At 47.7% G+C, this 20,815-nt stretch overlaps 1 protein-coding gene across 4 annotated transcripts in view; it reads right to left on the reverse strand.

Annotated features, from left to right (window-relative positions):
* Positions 1-1,074: 1,074 nt before the first annotated feature.
* Positions 1,075-20,815, reverse strand: part of CIMAP1D (CIMAP1 family member D) — a 38,611-nt gene continuing 18,870 nt past the window's right edge. The window contains exons 1-4 of one of the 4 annotated variants that reach the window (XM_088673036.1): positions 11,667-12,880; positions 8,361-8,471; positions 3,548-3,658; positions 1,075-2,367 (exon numbers count right to left, since the gene is read on the reverse strand). In XM_088673036.1, coding sequence (XP_088529162.1) covers positions 1,883-2,367; positions 3,548-3,658; positions 8,361-8,471; positions 11,667-11,718 — 759 coding nt within the window. In that variant the 5' untranslated portion in view covers positions 11,719-12,880 and the 3' untranslated portion in view covers positions 1,075-1,882. Of the gene's footprint in view, positions 2,368-3,547; positions 3,662-8,360; positions 8,472-11,666; positions 12,881-20,815 lie in introns of those variants that run through there. The other 3 variants (XM_035117236.3, XM_088673035.1, XM_088673034.1) reach the window with 3 other exon arrangements.

The raw sequence follows: 20,815 nt of genomic DNA on the forward strand, positions 1-20,815 counted from the left end.
GACGAATTTTTCGTTATAAGAAAAGACCCGTGGAACAAATTAAATTTGTCTAGCGAGGCACCACTGTACCTTCATTTTCTTTACATTTGTACTTGCTCTGTACATTTTTGCTAACTTAAAGGTAAAGGTAAAGGGACCCCTGACCGTTAGGTCCAGTCGCGGACGACTCTGGGGTTGCGGCACTCATCTCGCGTTATTGGCCGAGGGAGCCGGCGTATAGCTTCCAGGTCATGTGGCCAGCATGACAAAGCCACTTCTGGCGAACCAGAGCAGCGTACGGAAACGCCGTTTACCTTCCCACTTGGAGCAGTACCTATTTATCTATTTGCGCTTTGTGCTTTCAAACTGCTAGGTTAGCAGGAGCAGGGACCGAGCAACAGGAGCTCACCCCGTCACGGGATTCGAACCGCCGACCTTCCAAACGGCAAGCCCTGGACTCTGTGGTTTAACCCACAGCGCCACCCGCAACCCTCTTTTGCTAACTTATTAGGAGCCAAATACCACTGGTACATCATTTTCATATGATTTTCTTTCAGCGTACAACGTTTCCGTAAATTTCACATCTGTTTTCCATAACCTTTCCCACTCTACCATCTGAATGTTATATCCCAGGCTAATCTTTCCTCGGTAGAATTACACATCTGGCGTAGGACACTTAACTATTGGCTTCGCCTAAACTCAAATCCCCCCCGGTCTAATATCCCTAGCGCTGCAAGGTTGTCGCAAGAGCGCCTAGACTGAAATTGTCTATCAGAAACTTCACTCTGGTGGTTTATCACCACAACAGCTACTCACTTTGGGTTTTCGTAAAACCAACAGTCTAATTTGTCCGCGCCTAAATGATATTTATAAACGCGGGTGGCGCTGTGGGTTAAACCACAGAGCCTAGGGCTTGCCGATCAGAAGGTCAGCGGTTCAAATCCCTGCAACAGGGTGAGCTCCTGTTGCTCGGTCCCAGCTCATGCAGTTCGAAAGCACGTCAAAGTGCAAGTAGATAAATAGGTACCGCTACAGCGGGAAGATAAACGGCATTTCCGTGCGCTGCTCTGGTTCGCCAGAAGCGGCTTTGTCATGCTGGCCACATGACCTGGAAGCTGCACACCGGCTCCCTCAGCCAGTAAAGCGAGATGAGCGCCGCAACCCCAGTGTCGGTCACGACTGGACCTAATGGTCAGGGGTCCCTTTACCTTTTTTAATTATATTGAGCGTCAGAACAACTTGGCCACAATAAGGAGATTTTGCCCATGGTATGACTATTTTCCACTTTCCCATTTCGACACTCTGCCACCCTATCTGCATAGCCTAGCAATTCTAAAATATAGACACGGTTTTACTCTCGCAAGATTGAATATACTGCCCTTGGCTGTACTTGAGGGGCGATTCCAACAGATTCCACATGAAAAACGCTTATGTCCCTGTGGAGATGGCAGTCCCGAATCAGTGGCGCATGCCCTTCTGGCTTGCTCTTTTGATAAAGACTTGAGGAATGAGATTATTGCCCCTCTTTTATTGTTCATTCCGGGTCGCCCAGCCACTGCCCCAGTGTCCTTTCTCTTGGAAGATCAAGATGAGCAGGTGACAGCAAAGGTGGCAAGGTTTTTAGCTGGGGCAATCAGAATAACATCCACTATTTGACTATTGACTCAAAATCCTAAAATGTACCAGTATTTTATATAATTGACTTTTTATTTCTATTCTTTGTATATCGCATTGTTGTTTTATTGCTATGGCCGATGGCCGACGCAAATAAAGATTCATTCATTTATTCCCAAATCCTTCGCCCAGTGTATCATTGCAGCTTTGAATCAGTCTGTGTCTCTCAACTAGTCCTAGATGTGCGACGGGTGAGACAGTGGCATCTGTGCCCAGCCAGTCCCCGATTCTACCATTCTGGAACATCTGTGATGAGGGGCATGAGGAATTCCGAGTGGCGGACCCCGAGGGAGTAGGAAGGGGCTCTCGCCCTATGAGCCTTCACCTTCTCTGGGCTGTGGGCCCCAGGGCCTGGGGTGTGGGAGACCCGTGTGGGCTTCTTCAACCTCCCCAGCATGGAGAAAGACGGGGGCCGGCACAGGTAGACGCTGGGGTCCGTGGTTTTGTAACGCCCTGGGCCGGGGGTCTGGGAGAGGTCTTCGGCATAGCTCCCCTTGGCGTTCCAGCCACGGATGGTGAAGGATGGGCTCGAGGGCTTGCTGGGAACCCGCGGGCCAAGCAGCGAGGGGAGGGTGTAGCTGTTGGGGGCCGGGACGGGGTCCACTAGGCGGCTTTTGGTGCGGGCCCCGATGGAAAAGGAAGGCGGTCTCTGCTGCGATGGAGGAGGGGCCCTCTCGGGGCTGTATGCCCCTGGCCCAGGTGTCTCAGGCAGACCTGGAAGGAAAATACACACAGTTGAACGCAGCTTGGCATAGAGGCAGTGTGGTGTAATGGTCAGAGAACAGGGAGTAGCTTCGCACAGAGCTGAATTGTGGAGTTGAGGAGTTGGAAGGGGTCGCGTGGGTCATACAGCCCAACCCCCTGCAATGCAGGAATCTTTTGCTCAATGTGGGGCTCGAATTATAACTCAGTAAAAAAAAGGGCAAAGGCCCCCCTGGATGGTTTAGTCCAGTCAAAGGTGACTATGGGGTTGTGGCACTCATAATAATAATAATAATAATAATAATAATAATAATAATAATAATTTATTATTTATACCCCGCCCATCTGGCTGGGTTTCCCCAGCCACTCTGGGCGGCTTCCAACAGAAAAATAAAACACAGTAATCTATTAAACATTATAAGCCTCCCTGAACAGGGCTGCCTTCAGATGTCTTCTAAAAGTCTGGTAGTTGTTTTCCTCTTTGACATCTGTTGGGAGGGCGTTCCACAGGGCAGGCGCCACCACCGAGAAGGCCCTCTGCCTAGTTCCCTGCAACTTGACTCCTCGCAATGAGGGAACCGCCAGAAGGCCCTCGGTGCCGGACCTCAGTGTCCGGGCAGAATGATGGAGGTGGAGACGCTCCTTCAGGTATACTGGACCGAGGCCATTTAGGGCTTTAAAGGTCAGCACCAACACTTTGAATTGGGCTTTCAAGGTCAGCACCAACACTTTGAATTGGGCTCAGAAACGTCCTGGGAGCCAATGTAGGTCTTTCAAGGCCGGTGTTATGTGGTCTCGGTGGCCACTCCTAGTCACCAAATATCCATCTCAAGTGTTAAAAGCCAGGGTAAAGAGGTCTGCCATCAGCAGTTTGCTGAAAGCAGGACAATGAAGATACTTTTGTGGGGAGACCCTCTCCTGCAAGGCCAGCACCACCTCAAGCCTCTGAGGGTGGAGGAACTCCCCAGAGGCCCCCCTCTGCTGATCACCAGAATTGGGCCCAGAAACAAACCGGCAGCCTGGTAAAGCTCATAGTCTAGCCACTGTGTTTTGAACCAGCTGCAGCTCTTATGCCGTCTCCGAGGGCAGCCCCACCCTGAGCATCTCGCAGCAATCAAGTCGGGGGCCAACCTTCCCGATCTGGCGTGCTCTTTGTTTCGTGAGTGTTTCAAAAGCCCACCTGCCCGCTTACCCGGGGGTCTCGCTCTTGCCAGCATGGAATAGGAAGGACCCTTTGCCCGGCCGAAGCGTGTGAGCTCAGGTTGCACAAAGTAGCACGGCCCGGGACTTGAATCCTTCAGGTCTACTGGGGAGGAGGGGAAAAAAACAACAGTGGATATACTAGAAGACAAGACAAAACAAGCTTATTAATTGAATTTATATACCACCCTATACCCAGAGGTCTCAGGGCAGTTCACAAAAAAAATCACAATATTTAAAAACAATAACCCAATCACACACACACACACACCGCAAAAAGAGCCACATTTTAAAAGGGTATAGGTTGTCAGGCTGGTTAAATCAAAGGCCTGGTTTAAAAGGATCGTTTTTGCCTGGTGCCTAAAGGTGTATAGTGAAGGCACCAGGCGAACTTCCCTGGGGAGAGCGTTCCACAGATGGGGAGCCACTGCAGAGAAGGCCCCGTTCTTGTCTTGCCACCCCCTGGACCTCTCGAGGAGAAAGGCACACGAAGGAAGGACTCAGAAGATGATCTCAGGGTCCAGGTAGGTTCATATGGAAAGAGGCGGTCCTTGAGGTATTGCGGTCCTGAGCCATTTAAGGCTTTCTAGGTCAAAACCAGCACTTTGAACTGGGCGTGGAAACTAACTGGTAGCCAGTGCAGTCAGACCAGGATCAGTGTAAGATGCTCAGATCGTCTTGCCACCCGGTGAGCAACCGGGCTGCTAAAATTCTGCACAGTACAGTAGAGGATATGAATTCACCTGTCAGTGTTGAATAACAGATTCAGCTACACGTCTACTTGTGTTCTGTACATAAAATGCAAGCTCTCTCTCTTTCTCTCTCCCCTCTCTTCTCCTTCGCCTCAAATATCAAAAACCCTTGGACTGGTCCCGATAATGCACTTCACAGCAGTTTAGTGCTCACCAATTACCTCCGTTGTACTCTGAGGGGAAACGTGTAGGTTTGGGGGGCAGCCGAGTAATGTGATCACAGGCATATTTAAACTGCATTTTAAATCCTTGTAACCTGCCCTGGCGGCTTGGGGCAAAAAGGGCAGCTGGTAGTAGCAGGAAGTACTAGTCGTATTGGTAGTAAGTATTAGAATTAGCATTCGTAGTAGTAAGTATTTTGGCTTGCAAAATAAAATCAGCACAAAGGTACAATTCGTTTAATTCTGCTGTACATCAGGTCAGACTGGCTAGGCGACATTAGTCAGAGATGACTCACTGACAAAAATGCACGCAGGTCCATTAATCTCAATGGGACTACTCTGAGCATTACTAGCCTTGGATATTGTTTGCGGTAAAGGCTGCCAGGTGCAGAGAGACGTTTGTGGACCTCCCATCTCTGAAAATTGTCATGGAGACTTGAATACATTGGGAATATGACTGCTATCCTGACAGCTATTAATGCCACCTGTCAAATGTTTATCGTGTCTCCATTTCAGTCATGTTCATTTGTTTTATAAGCAAAGCTCCGTTAAATTTGAGAACATGTACATCTCTTTATTCATTTTCATGTGCTAATTTTAACCGTGCCTTCTGCGTTTTATGCAAGTTTCGCCTGTGTTTTGTCGCTTCGTCCTGCTATGCCGCAAGTGCTCTTCTGTTCTGACTTGGGATGCAATGCACACACATTCCAGCACATCTGTCCACATCTGGACGGCTCATTTGAACTTCCTGGGAGAAATTTTCAGAAGCATTTTGGAGGTTTCCCAGCCCGTTGCATGGCTGGTAGCGGTGCTGCACCTGAATTGTGTGTGTGTGTGTGTTATTTAGAGATGGTCTCCCTAAGCATGCCCCCTCCTCCTTGACAGTGTCACCACTGCCTACTAGATTGCCCTCAACCACAGAGACAGGTGGCAGCTCGAGGCCAGTAGCCCAACGGTTCCAGCAAGCCAACCTCAGTGTAACGTTTCAGCACCATGGCCAGCAACCCTCCAGGTGAGCCAGACCATACAAATTGTCCTAAGGAGCCACTGACAACACCAGCACCTTGGAGAGGTTCCTAGCTGTGGGTTTCAGCACCACGGCCAGCAATCCTGTAGCTGAGCCAGATTGTACTAGTTGTCTCAGCGCAGTCCCAGAGAGCAACTGGCAGACCTTTATACCAGGCATCCCCAAACTGCGGCCCTCCAGATGTTTTGGCCTACAACTCCCATGATCCCTACTTAACAGGACCAGTGGTCAGGGATGATGGGAACTGTAGTTCAAAACATCTGGAGGGCCGAAGTTTGGGGGTGCCTGCTTTATACAGTGGTACCTCGGGTAACAGACGCTTCAGGTCACAGACTCCGCTAACCCAGAAATAGTACCTCAGGTTAAGAACTTTGCTTCAGGATGAGAACAAAAATCGTGCGGCGGCAGTGGGAGGCCCCATTAGCTAAAGTGGTACCTCAGGTTAAGAAGAGTTTTAGGTTAAGAACGGACCTCCAGAATGAATAAAGTTCTTAACCCGAGGTACCACTGTTGTCTGGACTGAGTATTCATTGTTGTTGTTGTTGTTGTTGTTGTTTTTGCTGTTGCTGTTTAGTCGTATCCGACTCTTCATGATCCCATGGACCAGAGCACGCCAGGCACTCCTGTCTTCCACTGCCTCCTGCTGTTTGGTCAGACTCATGTTGGTCGCTTCGAGAACACTGTCCAACCACCTCGTCCTCTGCCGTCCCCTTCTCCTTGTGCCCTCCATCTTTCCCAACATCAGGGTCTTTTCCAGGGAGTCTTCTCTTCTCATGAGGTGGCCAAAGTCTTGGAGCCTCAGCTTCAGGATCTGTCCTTCCAGTGAGCACTCAGGGCTGATTTCCTTCAGAATGGATAGGTTTGATCTTCTTGCAATCCATGGGACTCTCAAGAGTCTCCTCCAGCACCATAATTCAAAAGCATCCATTCTTCGGCGATCAGCCTTCTTCATGGTCCAGCTCTCACTTCCATACATCATACTCAACTCCTTTTTAAAAGATCAAGGTGTTGGTGGTGAGGAAGGAATTTATCTTCCCAAGACCTGAGGCTCCAATACTTTGGCCACCTCATGAGAAGAGAAGCCTCCCTGGAAAAGACCCTGATGTTGGGAAAGATTGAGGGCACTAGGAGAAGGGGACGACAGAGGACGAGATGGTTGGACAGTGTTCTTGAAGCATGAGTTTGACCAAACTGCGGGAGGCAATGGAAGACAGGAGTGCCTGGCGTGCTCTGGTCCATGGGGTCACGAAGAGTCGGACACGACTAAACGACTAAACAACAACATGATTGAACTAGGGGCCTTCTGCATGTAAACAGGGCCTCTGTTTCTGAGCTACAACTCAGAGAGAAAATGTTGTATCCCTGCCCCAATGAACTTACAGCAGGTGTGTTGCTGACCTTTTTAGTTCCATGGACACATCTCCATTTTTCAGTGGGTGCAACCCCTTTGCTTGCATCTCTCCCACTGCTCCCTAGATCAGTTTCCTCCTCTTCTCCTCAACAGACATTTAAAAAATCACATGCACATGTGTACACACACACACACACAAGTGATCTGGGTAACGAAGTTTGATCCAGCAGAATTCATCGGAACCTTGAAAAGCACATGGAGCTGAAAGAGGAAGTGGGAAAGAGCGCCACTCTTCCAACTTGCTCCTTCAACTCTGTGTCCTTTCCAAGTGAGAAAAACAGGGTGGCTGTCCTTTCCACAAGCAATCCCAATCTTAAACAACTCCTCACCCACAATAATACAACCACCAGACTTAACATGGACACTGGTACCAGAGCCTGCAATAAACCCAGATACCAACTTTGCTGCCACATACACCCGGACAACACCATTACTGGCTCCAACAACATCCAACATACCATCTCAGGACTATTTAATTGCTCATCTTCTAACATTGTGTATGCCATCAAATGCCAACGGTGCCCTTCAGCTCTCTATATTGGGCAAACAGGCCAAACCCTACGCCAAAGGATAAATGGACATAAATCTGACATCAGGAACCATAAGACTGAAAAACCAGTAGGAGAACACTTCAATCTCCCAGGACATTCTATACAAGATCTCAAAGCAGCTGTTTTATTACAGAGAAATTTCAGGAACAGACTGGAAAGAGAAGTTGCTGAATTGGAAATCATTACCAAGCTTAAAACCATGGAAGCACCTGGGATGAATAGAGACATCGGATTCTTATCTCATTATGCATGATCAAGCTTTCTTTAGCACCTCAGCCCAGGACTAATTGCAGCCATCAGCAGCCATTAACAGCCATCTCCAGGTTTACCACTCCCATCAGCCCATCTCCCATTCCCACCCACCCCCACCACCCTCTGTATATATATAGGGTCTGACACTTCTGTTTCTAGTGTATCTGAAGAAGTGTGCATGCACACGAAAGCTCCTACCAAAATATAAACTTAGTTGGTCTTTAAGGTGCTACTGAAGGAATTTTTTTATTTTGCTTCGACTCAGACCAACACGGCTACCTACCTGTAACTTTCCACAAGCAGTGAGTGTGGGGAGAAGGCTCAGAGGTACCAGGAGATTAAAGGTGCAATTGCACTCATGAGCCCCATACCCATGAGCCCCACATTAGCCAGCCTGAATATAAGAGTTATCGACAGAGACGGGCCCTCTCGGTCACCTGCTCCCTGAAGAGGAGGTTGAACCTGGGCCACACAGCAGCTTTCCGGGTCCTTCTCAGACCCAGAAAGCACCTCACAAATGGCTGCTAATCACTGCAAAGGACTGCCACCCACCCACTCAAGCAACAACAGGCCATATAGAAGCCACAACTTCCTCCTCAAGCATTGCTCTTTCACCTTACAGGTAACCGCTCGGCGGTTCGACTTACTCACTTCTGTTTTTCAGCCTCTGGTGGAAGGAGTAAGCTGGACTGGTGAATCGAGTGTAGTCGTGGTTGACAAACCCAACTGTGGGGGGCAAGGTGTAGCATCCCGGTCCGGGGCCTGGCATGGTATATGAAGGGGGGGGGGTGAAAAAAACATTTTAGAAACAAGTTTCAGTGACTAAGAATGTGGCAAGGATGACTAAACCGCTTCTGGCACAACGGGACACTGTGACGGAAGCCAGAGTGCACGGAAACACCATTTACCTTCCCGCTACAGCAGTACCTGTTTATCTACTTCCGCTGGCATGCTTTCGAATTGCGAGGTTGGCAGGAGCTGGGACGGAGCAACGGGAGCTCACCCGGTCGCAGGGATTCGAACTGCTGACCTTTGGATTGGCAAGCCCAACAGGCTCGGTGGTTTAGACCAGTGGTCCTCAACCCCCGGGCCGTGGACCGGTACCAGTCCATGGATCAATTGGTACCGGGCCACCCAAGGAACATTAAATACAATTAAATTAACATTACTAAATCAAAACAATCTAAATAAAATATAAAGAATCAACGTCCCCCCCCCTCAGCGGGTCGCGAAACAATTGACATCCCCCCTCAGCAGGCCGCAGTAAAATTATCAAACATTGACTGGTCCATGGCGATAAAAAGGTTGGGGAACACTGGTTTAGACCACAGCGCCACCCGCGTCTTCGGAATAGGTCTTTGGAATAGGAGAGGGTTCTTCAGCTGTGTTCCTGCCACTGCTAATGGCGAGACCCCTTCCCCTTGCCGCCGAGAAACCGCTAGAGACACCCTCCTGCCATTGGAGGATGTCAGCGAAACACTTCCCCGTCCCCACAAATTACAAAAGAGAATCCAGACCAGCCTACTATTGCACACAGCTCTAGCTTTCGACGGCTCTCTCGCCAAAACCTGGAAAAGGCACACATTCGATTCCTGCAGCAGGGGGCACAGGGTGGGCCTCTTCAGCCACCCCACGTGGACCACAGAATATTTTAAGGAGGCACATCTCGTGCTGTTGATCATCCTATTGACAAGCTCCTTTCAGGCTTCTGATGAACTCAACAATTCCTCGGTCCAGTATATCTGAAGGAGCGTCTCCACCCCCATCGTTCTGCCCGGACACTGAGGTCCAATGCCAAGGGCCTTCTGGCGGTTCCCTCCCTGCGAGAAGCCAAGTTACAGGGAACCAGGCAGAGGGCCTTCTCGGTAGTGGCACCCGCCCTGTGGAATGCCCTCCCACCAGATGTCAAAGAGAAAAACAACTACCAGACTTTTAGAAGACATCTGAAGGCAGCCCTGTTTAGGGAAGCTTTTAATGTTTAATAGATTATTGTATTTTAATATTCTGTTGGAAGCCGCCCAGAGTGGCTGGGGAAACCCAGCCAGATGGGCGGGGTAATAATAACAACAACAACAACAACAACAACAACAACAACAACAACAACAACAACAGAGCTACATAGAGCTACAGTGGTACCTCTACTTACAAATAACTGTACAGTACTTACGAATTTTTCTACTTACAAATGGAGCTCCGTCCGCCATCTTGGATGCGGTTTAGATAGGATTTTTTCTACTTACGAATTTTTAGATAGGGTTGCTTCGACTTACGAATTTTTTCTCCCAATGCATTCCTATGGGATTCGACTTACAAATTTTTTCGACTTACAAATGTGTGTTCGGAACGCATTAAATTCGTAAGTAGAGGTACCACTGTACATTTGGTAGGAACTTTGTGTTCTTTCCATGTCTGGGCTAGTAACATCCGTGCAGCTTTCGTCGCATACATAAAAAGTCTTTTTCTGGTCCTTTGGGATATCAGAACCTACAACTCCTAATAAAAAAGCTTCCAGTTTTTTTAAAAATAAAGGTTATTATTTCTTTCCTTTCATTATATATTATCTCCCAGAATGCTTTTATTACCTTACATGTCCACTACATAGGATTAAAAAGGTACCATCTTTTTCTTTACATTCCCAGAAGGTATCTGTACTTGTCTTGTACATTTTTGGTAACTTACTAGGGATCAAATACCACCGGTATATCATTTTCATACAGTTTTCTTTCAGCGTTCGACATGCCGAGGATTTCAAGTCAGTTTTCCTTAACTTTTCCTAATCTGAAAATCGAATACTGCGCCCCAAATCTCGGGGCCTTCTCGGTAGTGGCACCCTCCCTGTGGAATGCCCTCCCACCCGATGTCAAGGAAATAAACAACTATCTGACTTTTGACTGCATCAATAGATTACATCCCACACAGCCAAGCCAGCTTCAAGGTCCGGGCATTAGCTTGCAAAGCCTTGAACAAAACTGGGGCCAGGATACTTCACGAACCCTTCCCTCCCAGCTCGATCACAGAGATCATCTGCAGAAGCATCACTGGGTGTTCCTGGAGTTGGCAAGGCTCATTGGACAACAGCAAGGAGGGATTTTTTAAGGAGTCATCTCCCTACTCCTGTGGCCCCATGGCCCCCAAGAAGAAGAAGAAGAGGAGTTTGGATTTGATATCCCGCTTTATCACTACCCTAAGGAGTCTCAAAGCGGCTAACAATCTCCTTTCCCTTCCTCCCCCACAACAAACACTCTGTGAGGTGGGTGGGGCTGAGAGACCTCAGAAAAGTGTGACTAGCCCAAGGTCACCCAGCAGCTGCATGTGGAGGAGCGCAGACGCGAACCTGGTTCCCCAGATTATGAGTCTACCGCTCTTAACCACTACATCACACTGGCACACTGGTAGGGCCATCTTAAGCATATCCAGCACCTTGGTGCAAAGATCCCTCTGGCGCCCCCCCCCCCGGCAACTTCCAAACAAGGGAGGGGGCGGTGGAAAATGTCCTCTGACGACCCCACCGCCCCGATCCCTAGCGTGGTGGCTGCGATCAAGCAGGGAAATGTGCTCTCCGGCGTTGAGGCTCCCGAGAAGGCAGCCCGGGAAGGCTGTGCACCGCCTTTCAGCAGGAAGCAGGAGGAGGACAACGTCCGGGAGCAGGGCTGTCTTTAGCAGGCGCAGAGGCTTGGGAGCGAAGCCTCTGCGGGGATCGCTCTCCTCTTGCGGAGGCTTGGGAGGGAAGCTGCATACCCGCCAGCCATATAGTGGGCAGGGCGCAGCAGGTGGGCATGCAGGGAAAGGGAAAGCTGCCGGCAAAGCCGCGTAGCTCCCCCATTTGCTAGGGTGCCACTGAGAGGCTGGCGCCCTGGCGCAACGAACCACTAACACCAATGGGAAAGACGGCTCCACTTAGGGGTTTAGTACGTTGCCATGTTTAGTATAAACAAAGTAAGTAACAGTCCTCCATACCCGTCTCGCGAGCAGCAATCGCTGGCGTCTTTTTCAGTCCAGAGTCTTCCATCCTGGATCTCCAAATATGGTGTTCGCAGGGGGTCAATAATGCTTTCTTGTGTCTGTCCTCCCAACCCAGAAAAAAAACAAGACACAAACGTTTTGGCGAGGGAGGGTTTGTGCGTGTAGGGAATAGTTTCTCTCTCTCTGGGTGGACCGGCCCACGGTGAGGAGAAGAAGAGAAGCGAGTTTGCGCCTGCTCACGTCTCGCTGCCAGGGACGCCGAGATGTCATTTGGGTGCCGCCGATCCTGTCGATAAAAGGATGCTCTGAAAGGAGATACGCAGCAGGTGGCCGGAGAGAGATTGTCTCTGTAAATGTATCTTCCCGATCTTTCAGAAGAGAGCGATATGGTGGCACAAAAGGAACCCTGGCGCACGGCGGAGACAGCTGAAATGCCCTTGGGGAGCTGTGCTGCTCTGTGTATCTAGACGTTGCGTTCGTGAATGCTTCTGCTAGACGAGAGGCAGGTAAACAAAGAGAGCTGTATGAGAACATCAAAAGGGCTCCCTGCTGGATCAAGCCAATGGCCCCCCCAAGTCCAGCATTCTCTTCTCACAGTGGCCAACCACGTGCCAGGGGGGGGGACACCCACATCAGGATTCAAACGCAACTCTCCCCTCCTGCGGTTTTCAGCAACTGGGATTCAGAAGACTTGCTGCCTCCAACTGTGGAGGCAGAACAGAGCCATCCTGATGGGCGTCGGGAGCAAGTCCTCTGCAATAACTCGCAAGATGTCGGCGAAGTTAACTATTCAAAGAAACGAAACAGCTCAGGCCAAGTGAGCACAGTAGCCCTTCCCCCAACGAGGCAGTTGCGAAGGCTGAAGGTCTCTAAGTCCTTTGGGATGTGGGTGGCGCTGTGATCTAAACCACTGAGTCTCTTGGGCTTGCTGATCAGAAGGTCAGCGGTTCAAATCCCCATGATGGGGTGAGCTCTGTCTCAGCTCCTGCCAATGTAGCAGTTCGAAAGCACGCCAGCGCAAGTAGATAAATAGGTACCACTGCGGCGGGAAGGTAAATGGCATTTCCGTGTGCTCTGGTTTCCATCACGGTGTCCTGTTGCACCAGAAGCAGTTTAGTTCTGCTGGCCACATGACCCGGAAAGCTGTCTGTGGACAAACGCCGGCTCCCTCGGCCTGAAAGCGAGATGAGCGCTGCAACCCCATAGACTTAACCATCCAGGGGTCCTTGACCTTTTACCTTTTTTACCTAAGTCCCTTCCTCCCCCAGTTCCTTTCCAAGAAATCTCAGGCTCCTTCGTCTTGCCTGTCTTTGCTCTGCCCTCTTCGTGCCCCTTCTGGTTCTGGGACACATGGGGGGGGGAGCTGGTCGCAGCAGGAAGAGGAGCCCCCCTGACTTCTTCACCAACCTGACCCATCCCTCGTGGCAGAGATGCCTCCTCTTCATTTGACAGAAATGGGCATAAAACTGATTGGTGGTGTTCAGAGAAGACCTCTTTCTCGTTGAGCAATAAACCTGTGAGAGAAATTGATTGGTTTCATTGATTATCGGCATGCCCCCAGCCTAGATTCACATCTTGTCTTTCTACAAAGTTTCAGGGCAGCTACCAATCAAATTCACATCATGGCTATTGCGCTCAACGGGAGAAATCTATTTTTGTAATTGATGTAAACCTTTTCTTTAAGAAAAGGATTATATCACATGTCTAATCTTGTTGCACTAATAGAGAGATGCAAAGTTTTGGGGGACACAAAAGGTGGTTTATTATCATCATCATTATCGATCATATATAAGTCTCCCTGGAAGCCTTGCAGCGTCGGGCAAAAACACATCATTTTACATTAACAAAGAATCAATGCTACTCAATGTAATCCAAGAGAGGCAGTGTTGCATAGTGGTTGGAGCAGGGGTGGGGAAACTTTTTTCATGCAGGGGGCATATTGCCTTTGATGGAACCTTCTGAGGGCCACATGCCCTGGTGGGCGGAGCCAGAGGCCAAAGGAGGCAGGCCAATGGGTGTGGCTTTTGTACTGCTTCGGTCATGCAAAACTCAAGCAGCTTCTACAGTGGTACCTTGGTTCTCAGACTTAATCCGTTCCGGAAGTCCATTCCAAAACCAAAGCGTTCCAAAACCAAGGAGCGCTTTCCCATAGAAAGTCATGCAAAAGAGATTAATCCATTAATTGGGTTAATTGAAAATGCAATCATTAAAGCGCAGGCCACGGAGTGGAAACAAAAAGTGTGAAACATCTCAAAATTGCAGAAACTGTCGGCACTAGCAATTTCAGTCTCCCCGAGGCCACTGAGCTTGAAGAGCTCTCATACGCGGTGTTCCAGTGCCCTCTTTGCACCAAGCCTGCGAGGTAGGCTTCACCTTCACTCAATCCCTCTCTTCCTCCCCTCCACATTGCAGATCCTTTGCTTACATTATGGGTTGCAAATGTGGCATGTCTGGAGAGGCAATTGTGACTCTCCTTGGAACAACTTCTTCTTCTTCTTCCTCTTCTTCTTCTTCTTCTTCTTCTTCTTCTTCTTCTTCTTCTTCTTCTTCTTCTTCTTCTTCTTCTTCTGCGATCCCTCATAGCCAAGCAAGATTGTCTTCCATAAACACAGTTTTAACAGTGAGTCCGTAAGTCACTGTGGAGGCCAATCCTGGATCCCCACGTCCTTCCACAGTGGGGACATAGGTCTCCAGGTGGGAGTTGATCCCGGTGAGGGTTTGCCAAGCATGCCTTCCTCTTAGCACATTTCTCCCTTTTGTCCTGAGTTCGAGTGTCTTCAAAGCCCATGACACCTTTGGTTAAGGCTGTTCTCCAACTGGAGTGCTTGCAGGACAGTGTTCCCCAGTTGTCGGTGTTTATACTACATTTTTTAAGATTTGCCTTAAGAGAGTCTTTGAACCTCTTTTGGGGGGAAGGAAGTCGAGTTTTGAAATGTTAAAATTATTGAAATGTATAAACCTGAAAATCATTAATAAATTTTTTAAAAAAAGAAGAAAAAGACTAATTGAACCCTACAAAAAGTGAAAATCCGGAGCTTTTTTTTTTTTTAACCAAAGTTATTGAAGTTTTTGAGCTTTTTCTGACCTACGCAACGTCTGGGAAATTTCAGACGTATGGTAACCCTAGAGAGGAGGGGGAGATTTCAGTGGTGGGGAGTGCAGTATGGCCAACCCCCACCCAAGGCGTGTGAAACCAAGCAGTGTGGTTCTGAGTTCAAGTTGCGGCAAATTGCAGGAGGGGAGAGTTACTGGATGGCTGCCATGAGAACAATATGATGGACTAGTGGGGCTTGTTTTCCGGTTTTCGTACGTTCTTATATCGGCAGCCACCAACTCAGATGACTTTAAAAGAGGTTAAGGAAGGCAAATTGGTGGAGGATCAAGCAGTTAATTACGATGTCTGCAGATGATCCATCTATCTTAACTAATATCTCACAATCAGTTTTCACCTGATCCAGCAGGCTCTGCCTAGGTTCTTATTAGGCTTGAACGTTACAATAAAAGGCTTTCCCCACTCCCCCCCCAGGCCAAATCCCAGTGCACGGAGGAGGGTATCTTGGAATTAGATACCAAAGGGGTTAGCCTTTTCTCTCCACAGCTGTGCAAAATCATCATCATCATCACCCATTTGAACACTTGTAGGAAAGTCTTCAACTGGCTCAAACAGAATCATAGAGTTGGAAGAGACCACAAGGGCCATCCAGTCCAACCCCCTGCCAAGCAGGAAACACCATCAAAGCATTCCTGACAGATGGCTGTCAAGCCTCTGCTTAAAGACCTCCAAAGAAGGAGACTCCACCACACTCCTTGGTAGCAAATTCCACTGCCAAACAGCTCTTACTGTCAGGAAGTTCTTCCTAATGTTTGGGTGGAATCTTCTTTCTTGTAGTTTGAATCCATTGCTCCGTGGCCGCTTCTCTGGAGCAGCAGAAAACAACCTTTCTCCTTCCTCTATATGACATTCTTTCATATATTTGAACATGGCTATCATATCACCCCTTAACCTTCTCTTCTCCAGGCTAAACATACCCAGCTCCCTAAGCCGTTCCTCATAAGGCATCGTTTCCAGGCCTCTGTCCATTTTGGTTGCCCTCTTCTGGACACGTTCCAGCTTGACTTTTTTTCAAACCTCATTTATTCTGCATTTGGAGAGGGGAGGGTTGATCTTCCTGGTAGAATGCAAGCCAGGGAGTGTAGAATTGCACAAGGTAAACACACATGCATAGGTATATAAACCACATGTCTAAAACAATACAGGAGAGCTATCCAAAAGCCAACTTGGCTCTCCTAAAGACTAAATATTTTCTCTGCCTCTTTATAAGGGGGGGGGGGGGAACTGTTCCTTTTTCCCTTATGGGCTACCCAAGAGCCTGTATAGAGTCCTTATAGAGTTCTCTATTGGTAGGAGAAAAGAACAGAGGCCAAGCAGAGTCTCCTGCAGCACCATAATTCAAAAGCATCAATTCTTCGGCGATCGGCCTTCTTTATGGTCCAGCTCTCACTTCCATACATCACTGCTGGGAAAACCATAGCTTTAACTATACGGACCTTTGTCGGCAAGGGGATCTCTCTGCTTTTTAAGATGCTGTCTAGGTTTGTCATTGCTTTTCTCCCAAGAAGCAGGCGAAATACATAGAATCATAGAGTTGGAAGAGACCACAAGGGCCATCCAGTCCAACCCCCCTGGCAAGCAGGAAGCACAAACCCTTAAAAGAGATTGGGATCTTGGTTCTGGGTCTCTCTTGCCTCCTTGCTAGGAGAGGAGGGGAAACTCTGTTGCAACAGAAGAATAAAGGTCTGCTTTGCTTCCACTGCATCCTGCCTCCATCCATTCATCTCTGACCCATCATGGACTTAGGGGACTCAACCACCCCTATTTTTTCTATATCACCTCAATACCCTTCTTAAACTGTTAGCGCCCTAATCTTATTGATACTGGGGTAGAGGCTGAGAGTCCAGGGATTTTCCTCTTTATCAAACTGGATGCTAACCGATCTGCGGCCTGGTCTCTTAACCCATTACTTCATTTATTTATTTTGACATTTACGCCTCCTTTATTATGCCTAATGATTTCCTTCTGAAGAGATCTGCTCCTGTTTCAGCTCACCAACTGCCGGCGCGATGCCGCCCCAGCTCTAATTAAATTCTAATTACTGCTATTAATGCTAATTAGGACCACTAATACTTGGCACCGATATAGAACTTTTTTAAGTGCTCTGCATGCATTCCTTCGGTAGGCTCATTACACCGACCTTATAAGGCGGCTGTTCTCTTGCAAACAGGCAGTGTGTGTCTTGGTCTCTGCCTATTTCAGAGTATCGTTTGGCCCAGACCTTAAGGTGCTTCAAACTGGGGACTTTGTGCACTGTTAAATACACTGGTTACAGGTAGGTAGCCGTGTTGGCCTGCCGTAGTTGAAACAAAATAAAAAAATTCCTTCCAGTAGCACCTTAGAGACCAACTAAGTTTGTTATTAGTACGAGCTTTCCTGTGCATGCACACTAGGGTGACGACTTTTTTACAACCTCATTTCCCTGTATCATAATTTGATGAGCTTTCATTAAGGATTAGATAAAATCTTACTTTTAAAAAAACCTCACGCACAAAATGATTAAAAAAAATTATTTATCAGTTGTTTGACCATTTTTGAAGTCACTGTAAGCAGATATAAAATTGAACCCAAGCTTTAGAGCAGGGGTCCCAAACTAAGGCCCGGGGGCCGGATGTGGCCCAATCGCCTTCTAAATCTGGCCCACTGACGGTCCGGGAATTTTACATGAGTAGAATGTGTTATTTTATTTAAAATGCATCTCTGGGTTATTTGTGGGGGTGCCTGGTGTTTTTACATGAGTAGAATGTGTCCCTTATATTTAAAATGCATCTCTGGATTATTTGTGAGGCATAGGAATTCATTCAATAATTTTTTTTCAAAATATAGTCTGGCCCCCCACAAGGTCTGAGGGACAGTGGACCGACCCCCTGCTGAAAAAGTTTGCTGACCCCTGTTTTAGAGTCACATACAGTATATAGAACATTATATAGGGTCATCAAACACACAAGGAAGCTTTTTTAGCTGCAATAACAGTATAGACGCCACTAGAGGACGGTGTTTTGCTACCTCTCCTGTAGGTTCTTTTCCCAGCATGCCCGGCGGCAGGGTCTGCTGGCTGCATTTTGAGGTCCCAAAAAAGGGGATTTTACCTTGCGCAGGTGTGACATTTGTATACCCTATGTTGCTAAGAGCACTCCCCATTGTGGAATGTGGTGTTGTGTCCAAATTTGATACGAAATATATATATAGAATTGTTAATACAATTTTATGAAATGGTAAAAGGACATACAAAAAAATTTTAAAACGGTTTGTGCGTAACCTTTTTAAATATTTCAATGGAATATACCTCATTTTAGTCATTAATAGGCAAAAGATCATCCATTTGTGCTACAGGAAATAATTTTTGAGAAAAAAAATGAAAAAGTCGTCACATCTTCATATCTGAAGAAGTGTGAATGTCATATCAATGACAAACTTAGTTGGTCACTAAGGTGCTATTGGAAGGATTTTTTTATTTTATTTTGTTATATACACTGTGCTTCGTTTTGAAAAATTGGGAAGAAAAGCTTGCCATTATATAGTTTGGTTCTCTATTTATCTGGAAAGATGGGAAGTGAGACCAGAAGGAGGCAAGCAAAATGATGAAGGGCTTGGAACAATTCCCCTTTGAGGAAGGCATACCTTCCATCATTGTGCCGATGAAAATAGGGACATCTGATTCCATTATTATTACAGTGGTACCTTGGTTCTCAATGCCTTGGTACTTGAACAACTTGGAACCAGAACGCTACAAACCCGGAAGGAAGTGTTCCAGTTTGTGAACTTTTTTCCGGAAGCCGAACGTGCTTTGTTTTGAGTGTTACGCTTCCGATTTGAGTGTTACCCTGAGGTCTGTCTGGTTTTGCTATTTATTTAGCGTTTGTTGTTTTTTTTGTGTGGCTCTTTTTCGTTTTGTTTTTGTGACTGTGGAACCCAGTTCAACTACTGATGTATTGATTGTGTAACTGCAGTACATTGTTTATTGCTTTCATTCTATGGATCAATGGTCTCGTTAGATAGTAAAGTTCATGTTAAATTGCTGTTTTAGGGGTTGTTTTTAGAAGTCTGGAACGGATTCATCCGTTTTGCATTACTTTCTATGGGAAAGTGCATCTTGGTTTTGGAACGCTTTGGTTTTGGAACAGACTTCCGGAATGGATATAATTTGAGAAACCAAAGTACCACTGTATTGTAATAATAAAGCTTTTGTAGTGCTTCGGCCATGCAAACCTCAAAAGGCTTCTACTCTGGAAACCAAAGTTAGGCAGCTCATACCAGTGACAAACTTAGTTGGTCTCTAAGGTGCTACTGGAAGGATTTTTTTTATTTTGTCTCAAAATTATGCCCAACTCCAGCTTAATAGCGGGGGAAGACCTGCTGTCCATATTCTGCTTTAATAAGTAAACAAGGTGGGAAACACACACACACACACAGAGTGGCTCCAAGTCGAGTTCAGTAGAAGCAGCCGCAGCGGCAATGGGACTTGGCTGCCGAATCTGCCACGTCAGGCCCGCAGGACAAAGAACGCCAGAGGAGGAGGAACGCCACCCGCCTGTCAGGCCTCAAGACTTCCAATTAGCTAAATTGGCAGCCACGCCGGCTGAAAACCAGAGCCCAAGTTGAGAGAAGAAATTGGGGGGGGGGGAGAGAAAGCACATCACTAGAGCAAGGTGTTTTAAAACTTTTAATGAATGCCTCCGGGGGTGGAAAAGAAATGAAGTTTCCGAGGGCTCTGTGCGAGGTTTCTTTCAGTAGATTGGCATCAACACTCGCAAAGCTGCTAATTGGAAGATGCTCGGTAGGGTTGGCGGGGAGGTGAAGGAGGGGGGACGTCCCCAAGTCGGTGCCCCCGCCTCCATATGCTGCTGGACTCCTAATTCCTCATCAGCCATAGCAAGCGTGGCCAAAAATGACCCAGGCTGTCGGAAAGACCGTATTCTCCCTGCCTGGGCTCTAAGATCTTCGAGGGAGACACTATTCTCAGTCCCACCACTTTCACAAGTGCATTGGGTAGGGACGCAGGAGAGGGCCTTTTCGGTGGTGGCTCCTCCCTAGATGTTGGAATTCCCTCCCTAGAGAAACCAGGCTGGCTCCCGCCTTGCCGTCTATCCACTGTAGGCAGAGATCATTTTATTCCAACAGGCCTTTGGGAAACTGGACTTGCTTGGCAGTCTCCTCAAGCGTTTTAGCCTGGTTTGAGTTCATTGCCCTTGAACTCTGATACTGCCTCTTGCTTGGATGGTGCATAGAGAGCGGTCTGTAGAAAGAAGCCAGCTCTACAGAGGTAAAATCTGTGTTCAGTGCTCTCCCCACATTTGCATGTGCCCGCAGGAAGATTGTCCAGTATGTTGGCCCTTTTGCGCTGCAAAAAAAGTTCCCTCCTGCTTCGAATCAGGATTTCTGCTATCCATCGTTTACACACCAGTGCCTGGTTTGGATTCCAGAGAACCATGGCTTCTGCAATTTCCCTTCTCTCTCTTTCCCTTTTGCCAGATGGGAATGTTCAGGATGGCAGAAAAGGATATATTGTTTATTAATATCCTTCCTAACTTGCGCTAGCCAGTTCCTTTACTTAGCAGATTACTTCCCCCTTTTCACGCACAACAGATAGCTGGTTGCAGGCTCGTGTGAGCCTCTCACTGTTATACAACGTTCCTGGTAAGTTCCCTTGAATCCCTCTTAAAAGAATAAAGACGCCACAATCTTATTCAAAGTCAATCAAAGAAGTTGACTCACATCAGTTCACAGTTGGATCCCTGAAGGCAGACTTGGTTACAAATATGTACATGCGGATCTACCCCATATGGGGGAATAATCCCAGTGCTTCTGCCAGCTGAGAGCTAGCAGAGCAGTCCTAGCTAAAAGCTGGTCAAACAAAGAAAGAAGTCAAAAAGAGAGGGAGGTGTGCTGCGTGACTCGTCCTTTTTTACCTGGACAGGTAAGGTCACACCCACCTTCTATCACATGCAAAAGGAAGGGTGCTTCAGCCAGGAGGAACAGGAAGTTTCGACTGGCTGGACCAAACATTCCTTCGCATGTTTTCTCTAGCATT

Source organism: Zootoca vivipara, chromosome 6 (genome assembly GCF_965207765.1).
Source record: "Zootoca vivipara chromosome 6, rZooViv2.hap1.1, whole genome shotgun sequence".
Lineage (NCBI taxonomy): Eukaryota > Metazoa > Chordata > Lepidosauria > Squamata > Lacertidae > Zootoca > Zootoca vivipara.